The 18,143-nt window shown below is 43.9% G+C and overlaps 1 protein-coding gene across 3 annotated transcripts in view; it reads left to right on the top strand.

The window, feature by feature from the left end:
* Positions 1–3,807: 3,807 nt before the first annotated feature.
* LOC138832475 (peroxisomal succinyl-coenzyme A thioesterase-like) overlaps positions 3,808–18,143 on the top strand; it is a 48,854-nt gene continuing 34,518 nt past the window's right edge. The window contains exons 1-4 of one of the 3 annotated variants that reach the window (XM_070030600.1): positions 3,826–4,483; positions 12,283–12,485; positions 15,914–16,101; positions 16,220–16,465. In XM_070030600.1, coding sequence (XP_069886701.1) covers positions 4,006–4,483; positions 12,283–12,485; positions 15,914–16,101; positions 16,220–16,376 — 1,026 coding nt within the window. In that variant the 5' untranslated portion in view covers positions 3,826–4,005 and the 3' untranslated portion in view covers positions 16,377–16,465. Of the gene's footprint in view, positions 4,484–12,282; positions 12,486–15,913; positions 16,466–18,143 lie in introns of those variants that run through there. The other 2 variants (XM_070030547.1, XR_011373570.1) reach the window with 2 other exon arrangements.

The following is an 18,143-nucleotide window of genomic DNA, read 5'->3' as shown; positions in this document are numbered from 1 at the left end:
GCAAGATATTAGACTGTTCTAACACTCTCCAAGGTAATTTCTTCCACTATTTATCATGCTGGAGTACTAAGCATCTCCGAGATTTTGGATCAGGACAGAACCTTAAAAGAGAAGTAAAATAGGGCTGGGAAGGTGGCTCAGTAGTAGAGCACTTGCCTTGCATGCCTGAGGCCCTGGGTTTGATTCCTCAGCACCACATAAGCAAAAAGAAAAAAGCTGGAAGTGGCGCTGTGGCTGAAGTGGTAGAGCGCTAACCTTGAGCTGAAGAGCTGAGGGACAGTGCTCAGGCCCAGAGTTCAGGCCTCACGACCGAAACCCCCCCCCCCAAAAAAAAAAAACAACCAGAAGTAAAATAGACATGGATGACTCTGTTCGCTAAGGAACTGGCTTTGAAAGCAAAAAAAAGAGAAAATCCCCTCTTCTTCATTTTCTCTCTCTCTCCTCCTCTTCCTCCTCTTCCTTCTCTTCTTCCTCCTCCCCCTCCTCTTCTTTCTTTTGGACATAGTAAAGAGTGATTTATTCACAAAGCAAAGCAAAAGTACATTTTGAGGGTACGAGGAACAGTTGGAAAAGCAGTCAGCTGCCTAAATAGTATGAGTGTACTTCAAGGGATGAAGTGGCTCCTATAGATAATTGCTGCTTTGTCGAAGGGCTTGGGGCCTGGGGTTTTACCCAATAGGGTAGAGTTACTAAGTGACATTAAACTGAGGCCCTCAGTTTTGAGGTTTCTGAGGATGGTCTGATGAATATTCAATGGCTTCCCTGGTGTAAGAAGACATAGGCAATGTGTTTGATCCTCTGTATCTTTCCTACTTTAGCTTGATACAGGTACAGGCTGCTTACAGAGGGCATAGACCCATTATATTAATCATTGGCTTAAGATCTGGACCTAAGCCATCTGGGGGTCTAGGGCATTTCTTTGGTCCTGCTCACCTCTCTCTATATGACCGCCTATGCTAACAGTAATGTGGCATTCTAGATAGAATTCTGAAACAACTGAAGGACATTAGGGAAAAAGATGAGTTATTTTGTAGGCCACTGTGTCATTTTGTTTATACAACAGTTGTTTCACCCAGCAGTCCAGTCAAGCTTCTTATCTAACAAAATTACAAAAGTGATCAACACAGCACCTGAAAAGTTTAATTTCTCAAACTTCCAAATATGAACTAGAAATGGGGTAAAGGTCTTAGTAAACAACCCAACTAAGTTAACTGACATAGTTCAAGGTACTGGGGAGTAAACTGACAGGGCTTATCAGGATAATGATGAAACTCTGCCCAGCCAGCCAGTGTCTGGTCTGAAAGCCATGACTTCCATATAAACGAAAATCCCTAACTGTGAGGAGTCTTCCTTTAAGGAATAATGGCGAGATCTCTTGAAGAAGAGACATGAGAATTCTATCACTCACTGCAAGGGTAGATTCCTCTGAGAAACTGCATGTCTCAGTCTCAAAGCTTTGGACAAGAAAAACAAGAATTTCAGGGGATTTTTTTTTTTTTTTGGTCGGTCGTGGGGCCTGAACTCTGGGCCTGGGCACTGACCCTCAGCTCTTCAGCTCAAGGCGAGTACCCTACCACTTGAGCTACAGCGCCACTTCCGGTTTTCTGGTGGTTTATTGGAGATAGGAGTCTCACAGTCTTTCCTGCCCCGGCTGGCTTTGAACTGAGATCCTCAGATCTCAGCCTCCCGAGTAGCTAGGATTACAGGCGTGAGCCACCAGCGCCCGGCAGGGGATTTTTTGCACAAGTTCATAAACAATGTACATTTCTATTAATTATAAGCCATTCATAAAGTCTCTCAGTGATTAAGGATGTGGAGGAGGAAGGATCTAAGGTGAATGAAACCCTACAAACTGGCCATGGATCAGGATCTTGTCTATCCATGAGGTCCTCATGCCTACTTAGGGGCACAGAGATTTATGATTTGGTTTCATTCTGAGCACAGTATGTCCTCCATCTGGATATTAAACTTGGCCATCATCAAGATGCCAGATAAACACTGGAATTGTTTGTTGGTACCTCTTATGAGTACCAGCAACTTTCTATGGCAGCTGATGCTTTGCTGACTGTGGACAGCTCTGAGACCTGGCCTGTGCTTCCTCCACGCCTCTCCTAGAGCCATCCTTAGTGGTGGTGCTCTAAATGGCCAGGCTCAGGTCCCCTTGTCAGCTGTTTCTCCCTCATGCTTCATTGAGTGATTTCTGTGTACCTCTCAGAAACCTGGGCATTGGAGATGAGAATCTTGCCTGTGCAACTTCTGAACTCTGGCTATACCATTCATTTTCTGTGATGGGAGCCTGCAGTGATCCAGGCAAGTTCTTTAGCCAGCTGAATTTCCCAGATTGGGGCCTAGCCTATTTGTTACACCTTAAACAACAGGTATTTCAAATACCCAAAAGCAGTTGCTTCATTAGATGTAATGGGAGGAAAGGTCACAGAAAGTGGGGATTTGGGTAGGAAAGGTCACAGAAATCTGGGAACTGAGTCTTAGTTTGCTTTTTTTTTCAATGTATAAATATTTAGCTGTCATTTACCCCACACCTCCACATACCCTTCCTTTTCCATCTTGATCAGAGTCCAAGCAGGCTAAGCTGTGTGGTTGAGTTCAGCCAAAGAGAGGCACAGGATGGTAAGAGGAGAGTCAAGTCAAGATATTCAGTGTGCCCCTACCTGCCATGTTATGCTTTAAGGATGACTATTCTGCCCCAAACATTGTTGGGTCTTTTTTTTTTTTAATTTATTTTTTTAATTATTTTTTTTTGGGGGGGTCTGGTTCTGGGGCCTGAACTCGGCCTGGGCGCTGTCCCTTAGCTCTTCAGCTCAAGGCTAGCGCTCTACTACTTGAGTTACAGCGCCACTTCCAGGTTTTTCTTTCTTTCTTTCTTTTTTTCTTTTTTTTTTTTTTTTGCTTATGTGGTGCTGAGGAATCGAACCCAGGGCCTCAGGCATGCAAGGCAAGCGCTCTACCACTGAGCCAACTTCCCAGCCCTGGGTCTTTTTTATTTCAAGCTTTCCAAAGCCTTTGTGAATATGGTTTTCTTCATTTAAAAATCTTCTCAAATTATGTTGCTTCTTTTTGGAATTCCTAGCCCTACCAATACAGACTAGATCTTTCTGGGTAGATACCACAGGCAAATCTGGCAGTGTTTTTCCACTTAATATTCCTAACAAATCTTTAACTGGGTAGTTTGTTAAAGACACTCAGCTTGGAGCTGGAGGCGTGTCTCAGTTAGTAGAGCAACAGCCAATCAGCTTTGAACCCTGGTCTCAGACAAGAGGGAGAGGAAGGGGGAGGGAGGGGAAAGGGAAAAGAAAAGATATCCAAGCTACAGAAGAGCAGTGAGACTGTATTGTACTGGCGGTGGTAACCAGCTCCAATTTAAATGTATGGTCTATAGGAAAGGCGTAGGACGAGACGCATGGGTTAAATGGGAATCAGGGACACGTTTAAGACACTGACTTGCTTTACCCTCACCAAACCATCCTTTCTAGTCTTTCCGCTTAAGCGTCCTTTGTACATCTATTTCAACACAGTTTTCTCAATCTAGAGTGCATAGAATGCCAAGCACCCAGGGGCCTGTCTTGGCATGCGGCTCCCAGTCAATACACAGAAGGACTCAGTCTCAAATTCTGCCCCAAAGGCCACTCCCGCTGCTACGTGTCTCGCCGGCATAAAGCACACCACACATGCCGGGAAGAAAAACTTTCCAATCAGCAAAGACTGACGGGCTGACGGGCTGCCTCTGTCCGGACGGAGAATAGCCGCCACCTTTGAACCTGGCCGGGGGGGGGGGGGGGGGGGGGCGAGAATGTGCAGGGTGAGAGTGGGGATTGGCGTCTGTAGTCAGGCCAGGTGGTCAGGACAGGTCAGGGCGACCTGAGGTGGGAGAGGCGTGCGGAGCGGAGAGGCGGGCCGAACTCGAGCAGTCGGATTGCTGACGACCACAGGCTGACTTCACCCGTGGAAGGATTTCCCCTCCCACCCTGCGTTCCGGCTCAAGTCGAGATGGCGGCGCCCAGCGTGGTGGTGGAGCCCGCGGGCCGCGTGTGCTGGGACGAGCCGGTGCGCATCACCGTGCACGGCCTGGCCCCCGAGCAGCCCGTGGCGCTGCGCGCGTCCCTGCGCGACGAGAAGGGCGCGCTCTTCCGGGCCCACGCGCGCTACCGCGCCGACGCCCGCGGCCAGCTGGACCTGCAGCGCGCGCCCGCGCTGGGCGGCAGCTTCGCGGGGCTCGAGCCCATGGGGCTCGTCTGGGCCCTGCAGCCCGACAGGCCCTTCTGGCGCTTGCTCAAGCGGGACGTGCAGACGCCCTTGCTGCTGGAGCTGGAGGTGCTGGACGGCCACGAGCCCGCCGGGCCCGGCGAGCCCGAGGGCGGGCGCGTGCTGGCGCGGGCGGTGCACGAGCGGCACTTCATGGCGGCCGGGGTGCGGCGGGTGCGGGTGCGCGAGGGCCGGGTGCGGGCCACCCTCTTCCTGCCGCCAGGTGAGTGCCTGCTGGCATCGCTGCTCTGTCTGGGAGGGGATGGGTCGCAGGTGCAGTGCATCCCACCAGCCTCACGTTCCCCACTCCCAGACCCTCCACGGGGCACTTAGAGGTCAGTGGAGGCTGAGAAAGTGTGGCCAACATTGATTTTTTTCTCGATCCTGAAAGCTTCCTCCTACCAGTTTCAGTGGTCCCAATGCTTCTCTAAGGCATACATGAAATTGAGAAAATAGTTCTTTGGTAAAAAGTCGTACAATATTGTCACTGAAGTAGTAACAAGCACAACAATCAACAGTCTAAAGGGATCTGCGGAAAAGATCTTTCCTGTGAAAATCACTACTGATCTCCTAGGCAACTATGTTGCCTTCCAACTGTTACTTTGCCAGAACCTGACAACCCAGATAGGGCTTTTTAAACTTCTTCATTGTGTCCTGGGGCTCTGTTAGAATCATTCATTTCAACGTTTTCTCACTTTCTAAAAGGCCGAGGTTCCAACTTTGGGTCAATTAGATTGTTCTTATTTTCTTTATTACTAGAGTTTATCCTGCTATCCTTTAATGAATATAATCTGTCCTTGATTTGGTACCTCATACTCTTAGTATTCAGTGGGCTTCCAGAAGCCATTGAATTAATTTCTCTTTTCCAAACTGCCAGAATATTCTTTGACATGGAGTTCTGCCTCCAGAAACCTCCCCTGCTGAAAGCTACAGCCAGTTCTTAGCAGTACTTGTTACAATGAAAAACTGAAAGGTGGATGATGTGACTTACACTTGTAACCAGCTACTCATGAGGTGAAGGCCAGTAGGATTAGAGTTGGAGGTCAGCCCAGATAAGAAGTCAGTTAGATTGTCAATAAGCTGGCACAGTGGTCCACAAATCAGTCGTACCAGCTGTATGACTGATAAAAGTTGGATGATCCTGGCCCAAGACCAGCTCCATGAAAGAAGCACTAGATCGTGTCTAAAAAAAAACAACAAAGAAATGGGCTTGGAATGTGGCTTAGTGGTAGAGTGCTTGCCTAGCATGCATGAAGCCTTGGGTTCATTTAGTCAGTACCACATAGAAAAAGCTGGAAGTGGCACTATGGCTCAAGTGGTAAAGTGCTAGGTTTGAGCAAAAGAAGCTCAAGGCCAGTGCCCAAGCCCTGAGTTCAATCCCCTGGACTGACAATAAACAAAATAAAAAACAAAACAAAAAAGTGCTTGGGGAGGGGGCACAGTTCAAGGGATGTCTGTTCAACAAACACAAGGCCTGAATTCAAGGCCCAGTAGTACAAAATTATTTTTAAAAGATGAAGAAATAAAAAAAAAACTGATAGAACTATTTATGCCATACTTTGAAATGTATGCAGCTGTTAAAAATGAGGTGAAGCTATTAGGATGTATCATCAAACGAAGTAAGCCTCAGAAATGAGTGTAATATGATCTCACTTTTCTGAGCAATTTTGTCTGTGTATTTTAGAGTGCATCTATAAGCAGTAAAATAAAAACTTGCTATATAATATGTGTTAGGTATACACATTATGTGACAGGATACCTGATATAAACAACTTAAAAGGATGAAATGTTTATTTTGGCTTATTTTGATCTATCATGATGAGGAAGAAGGTGTGGTGGAGCTGAGCAGCCTACTTCATGGAACCAGGAAGTGGAGAGAAGGCCTGAGCTAGCATGCTCTCTCCATTCCCCCTTACATCCATCCTGGCCCCCTCCCTAAGGAATGCTGCCCACCTTTGGTGTTGGTGTTCCCATTTAGAGGTTGGCTTTACTAATCTCCTAGGTTCTCAACCCAATGAAGTTGATAGCAAAGCTAAATCATCACATGAAATAAGAAAAAAAAAGTTTCAAGGGAATATTGAATACAATTGTTGTATTGCAAATTAAACTTCATTATTAAGTTCCAGTTACTAAAGCATATGTTGATACAGAAATTAACTAGTAAGGCAACAGTACAGAATAGACATTTCATAAGTTAGCATTTGTATAATGTGCATATGCATGTGGAAGCATGGTGGTAGGAGTAAACATGTTTAGGGAAACTCAGTTTTATTACTTATTATTACCCTTACCTCCCGTCATATGCCAGAATGAATTCCAGAAGAATGGAAGACATACATGTGAAAAACAAGTCATTACAACTGTTGGGGGAGGGGCGTGGATAGCTTTATAACTGTTGGGGGAGGGGTGTGATAGCTTTATAACTGTTGGGGGAGGGGCATGGATAGCTTTATAACTGTTGGGGGAGGGGCGTGGATAGCTTTATAACTTCAAAGCCAAGAAAGGTTTCTTTTTTCTTTCTTTTCTTTCTTATTTTGTTTTTCTTTTTTTGGCTATGGGACTTGAACTCTGGGCCTGGGTGCTGTCCCTGAGCTCTTCAGCTCAAGGTGAGCACTTTACCACTTGATCCACAGCACCATTTTGGTTTTCTGGTGGTTAACTGGAGATAAGTCTCATGGAGTTTCCTGCCTGGGCTGGCTTTTAACCATGATCCTCAGATCTCAGCCTCCTGAGTAGTTAAATTACAGGTATGAGCCACCAGCGTATAGCAAGAAAGATTTCTTATACAGCTTGAGAAAACCAAAGTCTAGCGGGTGCTAAGAATGTAGCTCAGTGGTAAATTGTTTGCTTTGTATGCCCAAGGCTTTGGGTTCAGGTACCAGGTCTACCAAAAGAGAGGGTTGAGGGGACAAAAGAAAAAAACAAAATATGAAGAAAATGCAAAATCATCCATGAGACCATGCAATAACCAAAGAAGCCACATTGTTATGCATCTAGAGAAAATGTTCTTAATGTTGAATGGAGTGCTATAGCTTCAAGCCTATCTAAATATGTTCTCTTTTTGTTTCAAAATAACCTTTTAGTATTCATGACTTGAGATGTATGTATATAAATTATATAATCCTATTAAAATATCTGTGTCCCCAGGCACTGGTGGCTCATGCCTGTAATCCTAGTTGCTCAGGAGGTTGATGTCTAAGTATTGCGGTTTGAAGCCAGCCCTGACAGAAAAATTCATGAGACTTTTAAGCAACAAAAAGCCTGAGGTGGAACTATGTCTCAAGTGGTAGTGCTAGCCTTAAGCAAAAAAGCTCATGGACATTGCTTAGTCCCTGAGCTTATGCCCCAAGGCCAGCTAGCACTCTCTCTCTCTCTCTCTCTCTCTCTCTCTCTCTCTCTCTCTCTCTCTCTCTCTCTCTCTCTCTCTCTCTCTCTCTCTCGCTCTCTCCCCCTTGTGTTCAGGTGAAGGGAAAAACCAAAACTAACCAATTACTTGACTTTGACTTGATTCTGGGAATACTAATACACAATAGTAATGCACACAAGAAATGTGAAAAAACAAAAATGAAAAACAAACATGACTTCTCCAAAAGTGAACACTCAAAATAAAACATTCAAATGATTGTGACTTGAATGAAATCAAAGACAAAGAATTGAAAAGAACAATAACAAATTAACAGGGATGGGAATGTGGCTTTAATGGTAGAGTGCTGGCCTAGCATGCATAAAGCCCTGGGTTCAATTCCTCAGTACCTTATAAACAGAAAAAGCCAGAAGTGGTACTGTGGCTCAAATGATAGAGTGCTAGTCTTGAGCAAAAGAAGCTTAGGGACAGTGCCCATGCCCTGAGTTCAAGCCCCAGACTGGCAAAGAAAAACAAAAAATACAACAAGAATGACTAACAAAGAGGACACATAAATACCTGAATGAACTTCAAGAGAATAAAAATAAGTACCTTGATAAAATAAGGAAGATGAATTCAATAATGATAGAGAAATCCTAGAGCTTCAGTGGTACCATCAGTTAGCATGTAGTACTTAATATGATATAGAAATGCTGAAGAAAAAAAGTCAAGTTGAAATTTTAGAAATTAAAAATTTCAACCTGACCATCATTTGAAAGCCTTCCTTGATAATATCTGGATCAAGTTGAAAATGAAATATTAGAGCTTGAAGATAAGGTAGATTAATTAGTACACGTGCATAAAGATAAGGGAAAAATAAAGAGTGCAAATGAAATTTCTAAGACCTCTGGGCTATCATTAAAAGACCAAATGTATGAATCAAGGACGCAGAACAAGGAGAAGAGGAGTAAGACAAGAGGATAAAAATATTCTATAAGATAATAGGAAAAAATTCTCAAAGCTTGAAAAAGATTTAGGCACATGTGGCTCATGCCTATAGTCTCAGCTACTCAGGAGGCTTAGATCTGAGGATCATGGTTTGAGGCCAGTCTGGGCAAGAAAGTCTGTGAAAGTCTCTCATCTCCAATTAACTACCAGAAAACCAGAAATGGCACTGTGGCTCAAAGTGGCAGAGTACCAGCCTTGAGTGAAAAAACTCAAGTATAGCATCTAGGCTGTGAGTTCAAACCCCATGACCAACCAAAACTAAATAAATAAAAGGCTATTTAAGGTACCAAATGAAGATCAGAAAATAACTTCTAGTAAGCCAAGAAGATATAGAATTATAAATTGCAATCCCTGAAAGAAAGAAACGGCCAATTATGGTTGCTATATCCACCAAAGCTATCCTTTATTATTAAAGCAGAAATAAAAACCTTCCATGATAAACAAAAAGTATAAGAATTCATCACCATTAATCCAGCACTGTAGAAGGTACATGAAGGAATACTATACAACAATGAAAATATGGGAAAGAATAAATCTCACTAAATGAGTAGATAAGAAAGAAAATGAGAATTTATTTCTGTTCTTGTTCCTCCTCCTCCTCCTCCTCCTCCTCCTCCTCCTCCTCCTCCTCCTCCTCCTCCTCCTCCTCCTCCTCCTCCTCCTCCTCCTCCTCCTCCTCCTCCTCCTCCTCCTCCTCCTTCTTTGCCAGTCCTGGAAGAGGATCTGGGAACTGTCTCTGAGCTTCTTTTGCTCAAGGATAGCAGTTTATCACTTGACTCACAGTGCCACTTCCAGCTTTTTCTGTTTATGTGGTACTGAGGAATTGAACCCAGGGCTTCATGCATGCACTCTACCACTAAGCCATATTCCCAGGCAGAAAATGAGGGTTTCTGGGCAACAGTGGCTCAAGTTTATAATCCTAGCTACTCAGGAGGGTGAGATCCAAGGATTAAGGTTCAAAGCAAGCCCAGGGAAGGCAGGTCTGTGAAACTTATCTCCAGTTATTCACATAAAAAGCCAGAAGGGGCACTGTGGCTCAAGCAGTAGAGTGCTAGCTTGAGCAAAAAGGAGCTCAGGTCCAGCACTGGTGGCTCATGCCTGTAATCCTAGCTACTCAGGAGGCTGAGATCTGAGGATCAAGGTTCAAAGCCAGCTCAGGCAGGAAACTCCATGAGACTCTTCAACTAATCACCAGAAAACCAGAAGTGACCCAGTGGCTCAAAGTTGTAGTGCACTAGGGCTCAGGGACAGGGCTCAGGCCCAGAGTTCAAGCCCCACAACTGACAAAAAAAAAAAAAAAAAAAATATATATATATATATATATATATATATATATATATATATAATTAAAATATATATATATAGCTCAGGGACAGCCCTCCAGGCTGAGCTCCAGGACTGACCCCCCCCAAAATGAGGATTATAAGAGATCATAACTTTACATAAATGCCAAAAATGATAGGAATTACTATCCATTTTTAAATTATAAGGCTGAAGGTTAATAGTGTCAGTTTTCTAGTCAAAAGACAGACTGCAAGATATTAATGAAACAAGACTCAACCACTTGTTGGCTAGTAGAAATACAATAAAAAGGATGGCAGAAGATTATCACCGCAAATGGAGAATAGTCTACTCTATAGGTAGGAGTATAAGTCAGCAAAGCAGCTTTTGGTGAACAGTCTGGTAGTTTTTAAGTTGCCACATATTGAAAAATACTTGAAACATACATATACTATAAATAACCTATCTTGTAACTTTTACCTGTATCTTCAGATAAATGCACCTGAATTTAAAAATGGTAATCTCAACACTGTAGTCAACTTTAAAAATTAAAACATTAGTGTGGCATTGGTGGCTCATACCTGTAATCCCAGCTACTTAGAAGGCTGAGATACAAGGATCGTGGTTCCAAGCCAACGAGGACACAAAAACAGGAGAGATACCTATCTCTAGTTAACTAGTAAAAAGCCAGAATTAGAAATGTAGAAATGATTAAAATAGCCAAGCAAGGAGGGAAGGGATAGTAGGAGAAAAACAATGGAGGGGGTGACAATGTTCAACAAGAAATGTCCTTATTCCCTTGCTCATGTAACTGTAACCCTTCTGTACAGCATCTTTACAATAAAATTAAAATTTAAAAAAAAGCCAAGCTGGGAAGGTGTCTCAGTGGTAGAGCGCTTGCCTTGCATGCATGAAGCCCTGGGTTTGATTCCTCAGCATCACATAAACAGAAAAAGCTGGAAGTGGCGCTGTGGCTCAAGTGGTAGAGTGCTAGCCTTGAGCTGAAGAGCTGAGGGACAGCGCCCAGGCCCAGAGTTCAAGCCCCAAAACTGGGGGAAAAAAAAAGCCAAAAAAGCCAAGCAAGAGCATGAGGCCATGAGTTCAAGACCCAGTACTGGCACGTGCCTGCCCACACATGGGCGCGCACACACACACACACACACACACACACACACACACACAATCACAACATTCATTATCATCTAAAAATAAATAAATAATGTTATATTTATCAGCACATTATTACAGAACAAATGGATATTCTTTCCTAGTTGGGAAGAAAAACAAAATAATCACCTGAGCTAATGTTGAAATTTTAAAGATCTGGAATTTGTGACTATAAATATAAAACAAGGGTAGGTGGTTAAGTTGGCCTGTTTTGATGGTAATTTTGAAAATAAAGCTTTGACACAGAATGTTCACACATTGCCTGAGAATTCTGAGTTTCTTCCCAGATATTTCCAAGGAGAGTGATCTTGGCTTTTGACATCACAATATTTAGAAGGTCAATTAATTGAAATTTTGAGTGTCAAGAATCCTGAACAGACAGTGGAAAGGAATCTATCACAAGGCCATTGATTTAAGAACAGTTGATCACCAGGCCCAGAGTTCAAGCCCCACAACCAACAACAACAACAACAAAAAAGAACAGTTGATCAGGGGCTGGGACGGTGACTCAGTGGTAGAGTGCTTGCCTTGCATGCATGAGGCCCTGGGTTCGGATTCCTCAGCATCACATAAGCAGAAAAAGCCAGAAGTGATGCTGTGGCTCAAGTGGTAGAGCGCTAGCCTTGAGCTGAAGAGCTGAGGGACAGCACCCAGGCCCAGAGTTCAAGCCCTATGATGAACCAAAAAACAAAACAGTTGATCATTACACAGAATATCTAAGGAGGCTACACTAAGAACCACCCAAGTCACTCCAACACTGGGCAAAACTAATGAAGGATCCTGGGGGCCACTTTTGACTCAATGCCAAGACTGCTACTTGAATTAATTTTCATTTGTGCCTCCTCAGTTTCACTCAGGAGAGAGAATGATATGAGAGGTGAGAATATCTCCACTTGGATTTTTTTTTTTTTTTTAGTACTTGTTGTGTTGTTTTTTTCTTGCAGAGCTGATGACTGAATTCAGGGCCTTGCACTTGCCGGGCAAGTGCTCTTCAACTAAACTAAATGTCCAACTCCTCCACTTGGATTTTTATATGAAAGTTAGGGCCCCAGGTTCCACTAACATAACACTCAAAAACATTCATTCAAAACAGGACGGGAATACTTCTCAACTTGCCCTTTCCCAAATATAAAAAGTCAAAATCTAAGTGGTTTGAGGACTCTATCTGTGTTTCCTTTTTCCCTCTCCCTGCCACCACCACCCCCGCCCCCCCCCCCCTCCAGGTTCTGGACCCTTCCCTGGGATCATAGACCTGTATGGAGGTGGAGGAGGCCTTCTGGAGTACCGAGCAAGTCTGCTGGCTGGGAAGGGTTTTGCTGTGATGGCGCTGGCTTATTACAACTATGATGATCTCCCCAAGGATATGAAGATTCTCCACCTGGAGTACTTTGAAGAAGCTGTGAGCTACCTGCTCAGGCACCCTCAGGTTGGTTGAGTTGTTTTTTTTAGTGTTTTGGTTTAGTTTTTTGGAGAGGTTGTTGTTGTTTTTTGTCGGTCATGGGCTTGAATTCTGGGCCTGGGCGCTGTCCCTCAGCTCTTCAGCTCAAGGCTAGCTCCCTACCACTTGAGCTACAGCGCCACTTCTGGTTTTCTGGTGGTTTATTGGAGATAAGAGGTTCACTGACTTTCCTGCCCGGGCTGGCTTTGAACGTGATCCTCAAATCTCATCCTCCTGAATAGCTAGGATTACAGGCGTGAGCCACCGGTGCCTGGCTAGATAGGAGAGTTTTAAATATCTTCCCTAGCCAAGGTTAAATCTGCAACTCACTCATCTGAAGATGTCCTATGACAAAATCAAACATTTAGTCTTTTCCAAAATTCACAAGAAACGCACATTTCTTTTTTCTTTTCTTTTCTTTTCTTTTATGGTCGGTCATAGGGCTTGAACTCTCTTGGGTTCTGTCCCTCAGTTCTTTAGGTCAAGGCTAGTGCTCTACCAACTGAGCCACAGCACCACTTCTGGTGGCTAATTGGAGATAAAAGTCTCATGGAGTTTCTTGCGCGGGCTGGCTTTGAGTTGTGATCCTCAGCTCTCAGCCTCCTGAGTAGCTAGGATTACAAATGTGAGACACCAGTACCAGGCAGAAATGTAAATTTCTGAGTCAGGATGATATCATGGGAAATAGACCATTTGTGTGCCCAGATGGTTTCTGTCTTTAGGGAAATTAAGCATCCTGTCCAAAACAGAGGGTTTCCTAGGAGAGGCTGTTTGGTGCATTTCCCTCATGATTAGGGATGTTGACTAATTTTTTTTTCAAATACCTGTTGGTCATTTGGATGTTTCTGTAAGGTTTGTTGATCATTTTAAAATATATTATTTTGGACATTTTTGCTTTTTTTTTTAAAAAGGGGGGGATTCTTCACATATTCTAGATATCAACTCTTTTTCAGATGAAGACTTAGCAAATATTTTCTCTCATTTTGTGGGTTGTCTTTTTTATTAGGTGATTATTTTCTCTGCTGTTCAAAGCTTTTTAATTTGCTATAATCTCATGTCTATTTCCAATGATTTTAGGATCTTTTCCAAAGAAATCTTTGTCTATTATAGTATCCTAAAGCATTTCCCCCCAATTTTCTTCTAATAGCCTCATAGGTTCAGGTCTTACATTTAAGCATTTCCTTTGGGTTTTCTTCTATATACATTAGTTTCTTGTACATACACACACACAATTGTACAAGGGAAGAGGCTCCCTTGTGATGTTTCCATACACGCATTCAATGTATCTAAATTAAACTCCCCCTCCCAATAACCACTTTCCTTTCCCCACTCCTCATTTCTTAGAATATTTTCAACACATTCTATTGTTCTATTAAAATGTTTTTGAGCCAAATACTCATGGCTCATGCCTGTAATTCTAGCTATTCAGGAGGCTGGGATCTGAAGATGTGATTCAAAGCCAGCCCTGGCAGGAAAGTCTGTGAGACTCTTATCTCCAATTAACCACCAGAAAACCAGAAGTGGCATTATGGCTCAAAGTGGTAGAGCACTAGCCTTGATCAAAAGAGCTCAGGGAAAGTACCCAGGCCCCAAGTTAAAGCCTTATAACCAACAAAAAAAAAATGTGGGTGCTGGAAGGTGGCTCAGTGGTAGAGCGCTTGCCTTGCATGCTCGAGGCCCTGGGTTCAATTCCTCAGCACCACATAAGCAAAAAGAAAAAAAGCTGGAAGTGGCGCTGTGGCTCAAGTGGTAGAGCGCTCGCCTTGAGCTGAAGAGCTGAGGGACAGAGCCCAGACCCAGAGTTCAAGCCCCACGACTGACAAAAAAAAAAAAAAAAAAGTGTTTTTTTTTTCCTTTTTAAATTTTTTTTTTTTTTGTCGGTCGCGGGGCTTGAACTCTGGGTCTGGGCTCTGTCCCTCAGCTCTTCAGCTCAAGGCGAGCGCTCTACCACTTGAGCCACAGCACCACTTCCGGTTTTCTGGTGGTTTATTGGAGATAAGAGTCTCACGGTCTCTCCTGCCCGGGCTGGCTTTGAACTGCGATCCTCAGATCTCAGCCTCCTGAGTAGCTAGGATTACAGGCGTGAGCCACCAGCGCCCGGCTTTTTAAATTATATTTAAGTAATTATACCAAGGGATTTCACTTCAGCATGTCAGTTTATGAGTATAATACATCTTGATAAATGAGAACCCTTGTTGTTCTGTTTTCATAATGCAAATAAACTATTTTGACCCATATTCATTATTTACCTTCATCATTAGCCCTTCTTCTCCTATTTGAATGCTGCTCCTCACTCCAACAATATTTAATCCATTTTGGTATGATTTTCGTAATGTGAAGAAGAAGGTTCAATTTCTTTTTTTTGGGGGGGGGGGGGTCCGGTCATGGGGCCTGAACTCTGGGCCTGGGCACTGTCCCTCAGCTCTTCAGCTCAAGGCTAGCGCTCTACCACTTGAGCCACAGCGCCACTTCCGGCTTTTTTCTTTTTTGGCTTATGTGGTGCTGAGGAACCCAGGGCCTTTGGCATGCAAGGCATGTGCTCTATCACTGAGCCACCTTCCCAGCCCAGAAGGTTCAATTTCTTTCTCCATGTGCATATCTAATTCTCACAGCTCAATTTCTTAATGAGGCTATCTTTTGAACTTTGGCTTAAAAAATACATTGGGGGTGAACAAATGAAGCAATGATATTCACTGGACACTATGTTGAAAATGAACCCTACAACTTGTGGGTAGGATGGGAGGGAAAAATTGGGAGAGAGTGAGGGAAAGGGTGACATTGTCCCAAAGAAATACACTCTTTACCTGACTTATGTAACTGTAACTGCTCTGTATATCACCTTTATAATAATAATAAAAACTATTTTTAGTTAATTGGGCTGGGCACTAGTGGCTCAAGTCTGCGATCCTAGCTGCTCAGGAGACCTAGATCTGAGAACTGCAGTACAAAGCCAGCCTGGGCAATAAAGTGAAACTTTTCTCTACAATTAACCATCAGAAAATTGGAGGTGGAGCTGTGGCTCAAGGTGGTAGAACACTAGTCTTGAGCAAAAAAACTCAGGGTCAGTGCCCAGGCCCTGAGTTCAAGCCCTACAACCAACCCCCCAAAATAAAATCAATTAGTTATAGTTCCATGAGTTTACTTTTCTACCTTGTTCCATTGGGCTGTGTGTCTGTATTTATGCCAATACCCTGCTATTTTGATTACTATATCTTTGTAATATATTTTGAAGTCAGTAAAGATGGCTTTGCCTATTTAAAACTTTGTGAAATTAATGCTCCTTTTTAAAGCCAGGATATTGCTAAAGCCTAGATTCACAGTCAGTTCCACCTGACTTTCAGGGTGGTCTCAAGCCACTCACTCTACTATACTATGTATGGACTCATCCTCCTTCATTTTCTCTGTCCTGGTCACAGGTAAAAGGCCCAGGAATTGGGCTGCTAGGGCTTTCCAAAGGGGGAGAACTCTGCCTCTCTATGGCCTCTTTCCTGAAGGGCATCACCACTGCTGTCATCATCAATGGCTCTGTGGCCAATTCTTCAGGAACCTTGTGCTACAAAGATGAGACTTTGCCCCCTGTGGGCATTAACCTAAATCGAGTAAAGATGACCAAAGATGGCATCGTGGATGCTGTGGATGTCTTGATGAGTCCTTTGGAAGGACCTAGCCAGAAGAGCTTCATTCCCGTGGAAAGGTCTGACACCAACTTCCTGTTCCTTGTGGGTCAGGATGACCGCAACTGGAAGAGTGAGTTCTATGCAAATGAGGCCTCTAAGCGCCTGGAGGCCCATGGGAAGGCAAAGCCCCAGATCATCCTTTACCCTGAGGCAGGGCACAACATTGATCCCCCTTACTTCCCCTTGTGTAAATATTCCCTGAATCGCCTCCTGGGGGGTTTCCTCTGGGGGGGAGAACCCAGGGCTCATGCAGTGGCCCAAGTGGATGCGTGGAAGCAAATTCAGACTTTCTTCCACAGACACTTGGGTGGTATAGAGGGCACAATTCCAGCAAAACTGTAATTGTTATTTGACTGAGTGACATGTCCAATGTTGATCTCTCCTGGGAATAGCTAGTGCTATTAGTGAGTGTATTTGCATTATTTTTTCTTTTGAATGACAAAAGTGTTTCCTCATCAGAGTAGAAATAAATTTACCAATAAAATAAGTTTCAAGATAAACAAAATTGCAGATGTTTTCAGTTTGGATAAACAGAGATGGAGATAAAGATCAAGATAGGTAGATACAGTTATTGGTAGAAAAAAAGTGGTGGCATTCATCTGTCATCTCACTTTTGCAAGAAGCTTAAATAGGAGGATTACAGTCAGGACTGGCTGCCTAGGCAAAAAACAGAGATCGTATTTGAAAAATAACCTAAGCAAAATGGGCCAAGGTTAGGTATTTATCTACTTACTAACGTAGCTGCAAATTCTTAAGACACTGTAGAAGTTTAAAAAGAAAACCAGGTATGGGTGACACCTATAATTCTAGCTACTCAGGAGGCAAAGATCTGAAGATCAAGGTTTGAAGCCAGCCCAGGAGGAAAGATTCTTATCTGAGTTAACCAACAAAAAGCCGGAAGTTGGGCTGGGAATGTGGCTTAGTGGTAGAGTGCTTGCCTAGCATGCATGAAGCCCTGGATTCTATTCCTCAGTACCACATACACAGAAAAGGTTGGAAGTGGTACTATATAGCTGAAGTGGTAGAGTGCTAGTCTTGAGCAAAAGGAGCTCAGGGACAGTGCCCAGGCCCTAAGTTCAAGCCTCAGGATTGGGAGGAAGAGGAAGAAGAAGAAGGAAGAAAAAGAAGGTGGAGGAGGAAGAGGAAGGAGGGAGAAGCAGAGGGGGAAGAAGGGGGAGGAGGGGGGGAAGGAGAAATAGCCACCAGAGAAGAAGAAGGGGGAGGGGGAGGGGGAGGAGCAGCCGCAAGAAGTGGAAGTATGGCTCAAGAGTGCTAGCTTTGAACAGAAAGAGACAAGACCTCAAGACCCTGAGTTCAAGCCCCAGTACACACACACACACACACACACACAAACACACACACGTTTAAGTGCTATGGTTTGAATGTGGATAGTATTTCTCAAAGGTTACACGTTAAAGGCTTGGTCGACTGGGGGAGGCTGTTGGGATGGATTGGAATCTCTGAGAAGTAGCTACTGGGAGGTCTTCATGCTATAAATGCCCATTATTCAGGCACCTAAGTGTTAGGTTTTTAAAAAGAGGTAGCCGAGTAAGAACTGCACCACGCACGTGGTATTCAGGTAAGGGGTAGGTTTATTCAGTAGACCTGCTGGGACCAGGCAAGGTTGGCACTCCACGTGGCTGGCAAAAGAAAAGGGCGGTCTGGCCGCGGTTTAGGCCTTATATAGGGTAGGGGGTGGGGAAGGGTGTGTCCAGGTAAAGGGAAGTGGGATCAGGTGGGAGAAAGGTGTGGCCACATCAGGTTAAGATGTGACCTCAGCAGATGTGGATGTGACCTCTTCCAGGTGTCCCAGTTGCCTAGGTAATGCAGGTACTGGGCGAGGTCTGTTCGCAGTCCAGGAATGGACCTTACACTAAGGAATTGCAACGGGAATCCAAAATGGACAAGTTAAGATCTCAGGGTCTCTGAGACAAATTTTTTTGTAATTGAGCTTTCCAATGAGGCCACG

Source organism: Dipodomys merriami, unplaced genomic scaffold, assembly GCF_024711535.1.
Source record: "Dipodomys merriami isolate MVZ:Mamm:240054 unplaced genomic scaffold, mDipMer1.0.p SCAF_1, whole genome shotgun sequence".
Classification (NCBI taxonomy): Eukaryota; Metazoa; Chordata; class Mammalia; order Rodentia; family Heteromyidae; genus Dipodomys; species Dipodomys merriami.
The sequence above is the reverse complement of the archived record's forward strand: the minus strand, read 5'-3'. Positions and strand labels throughout refer to the sequence as shown.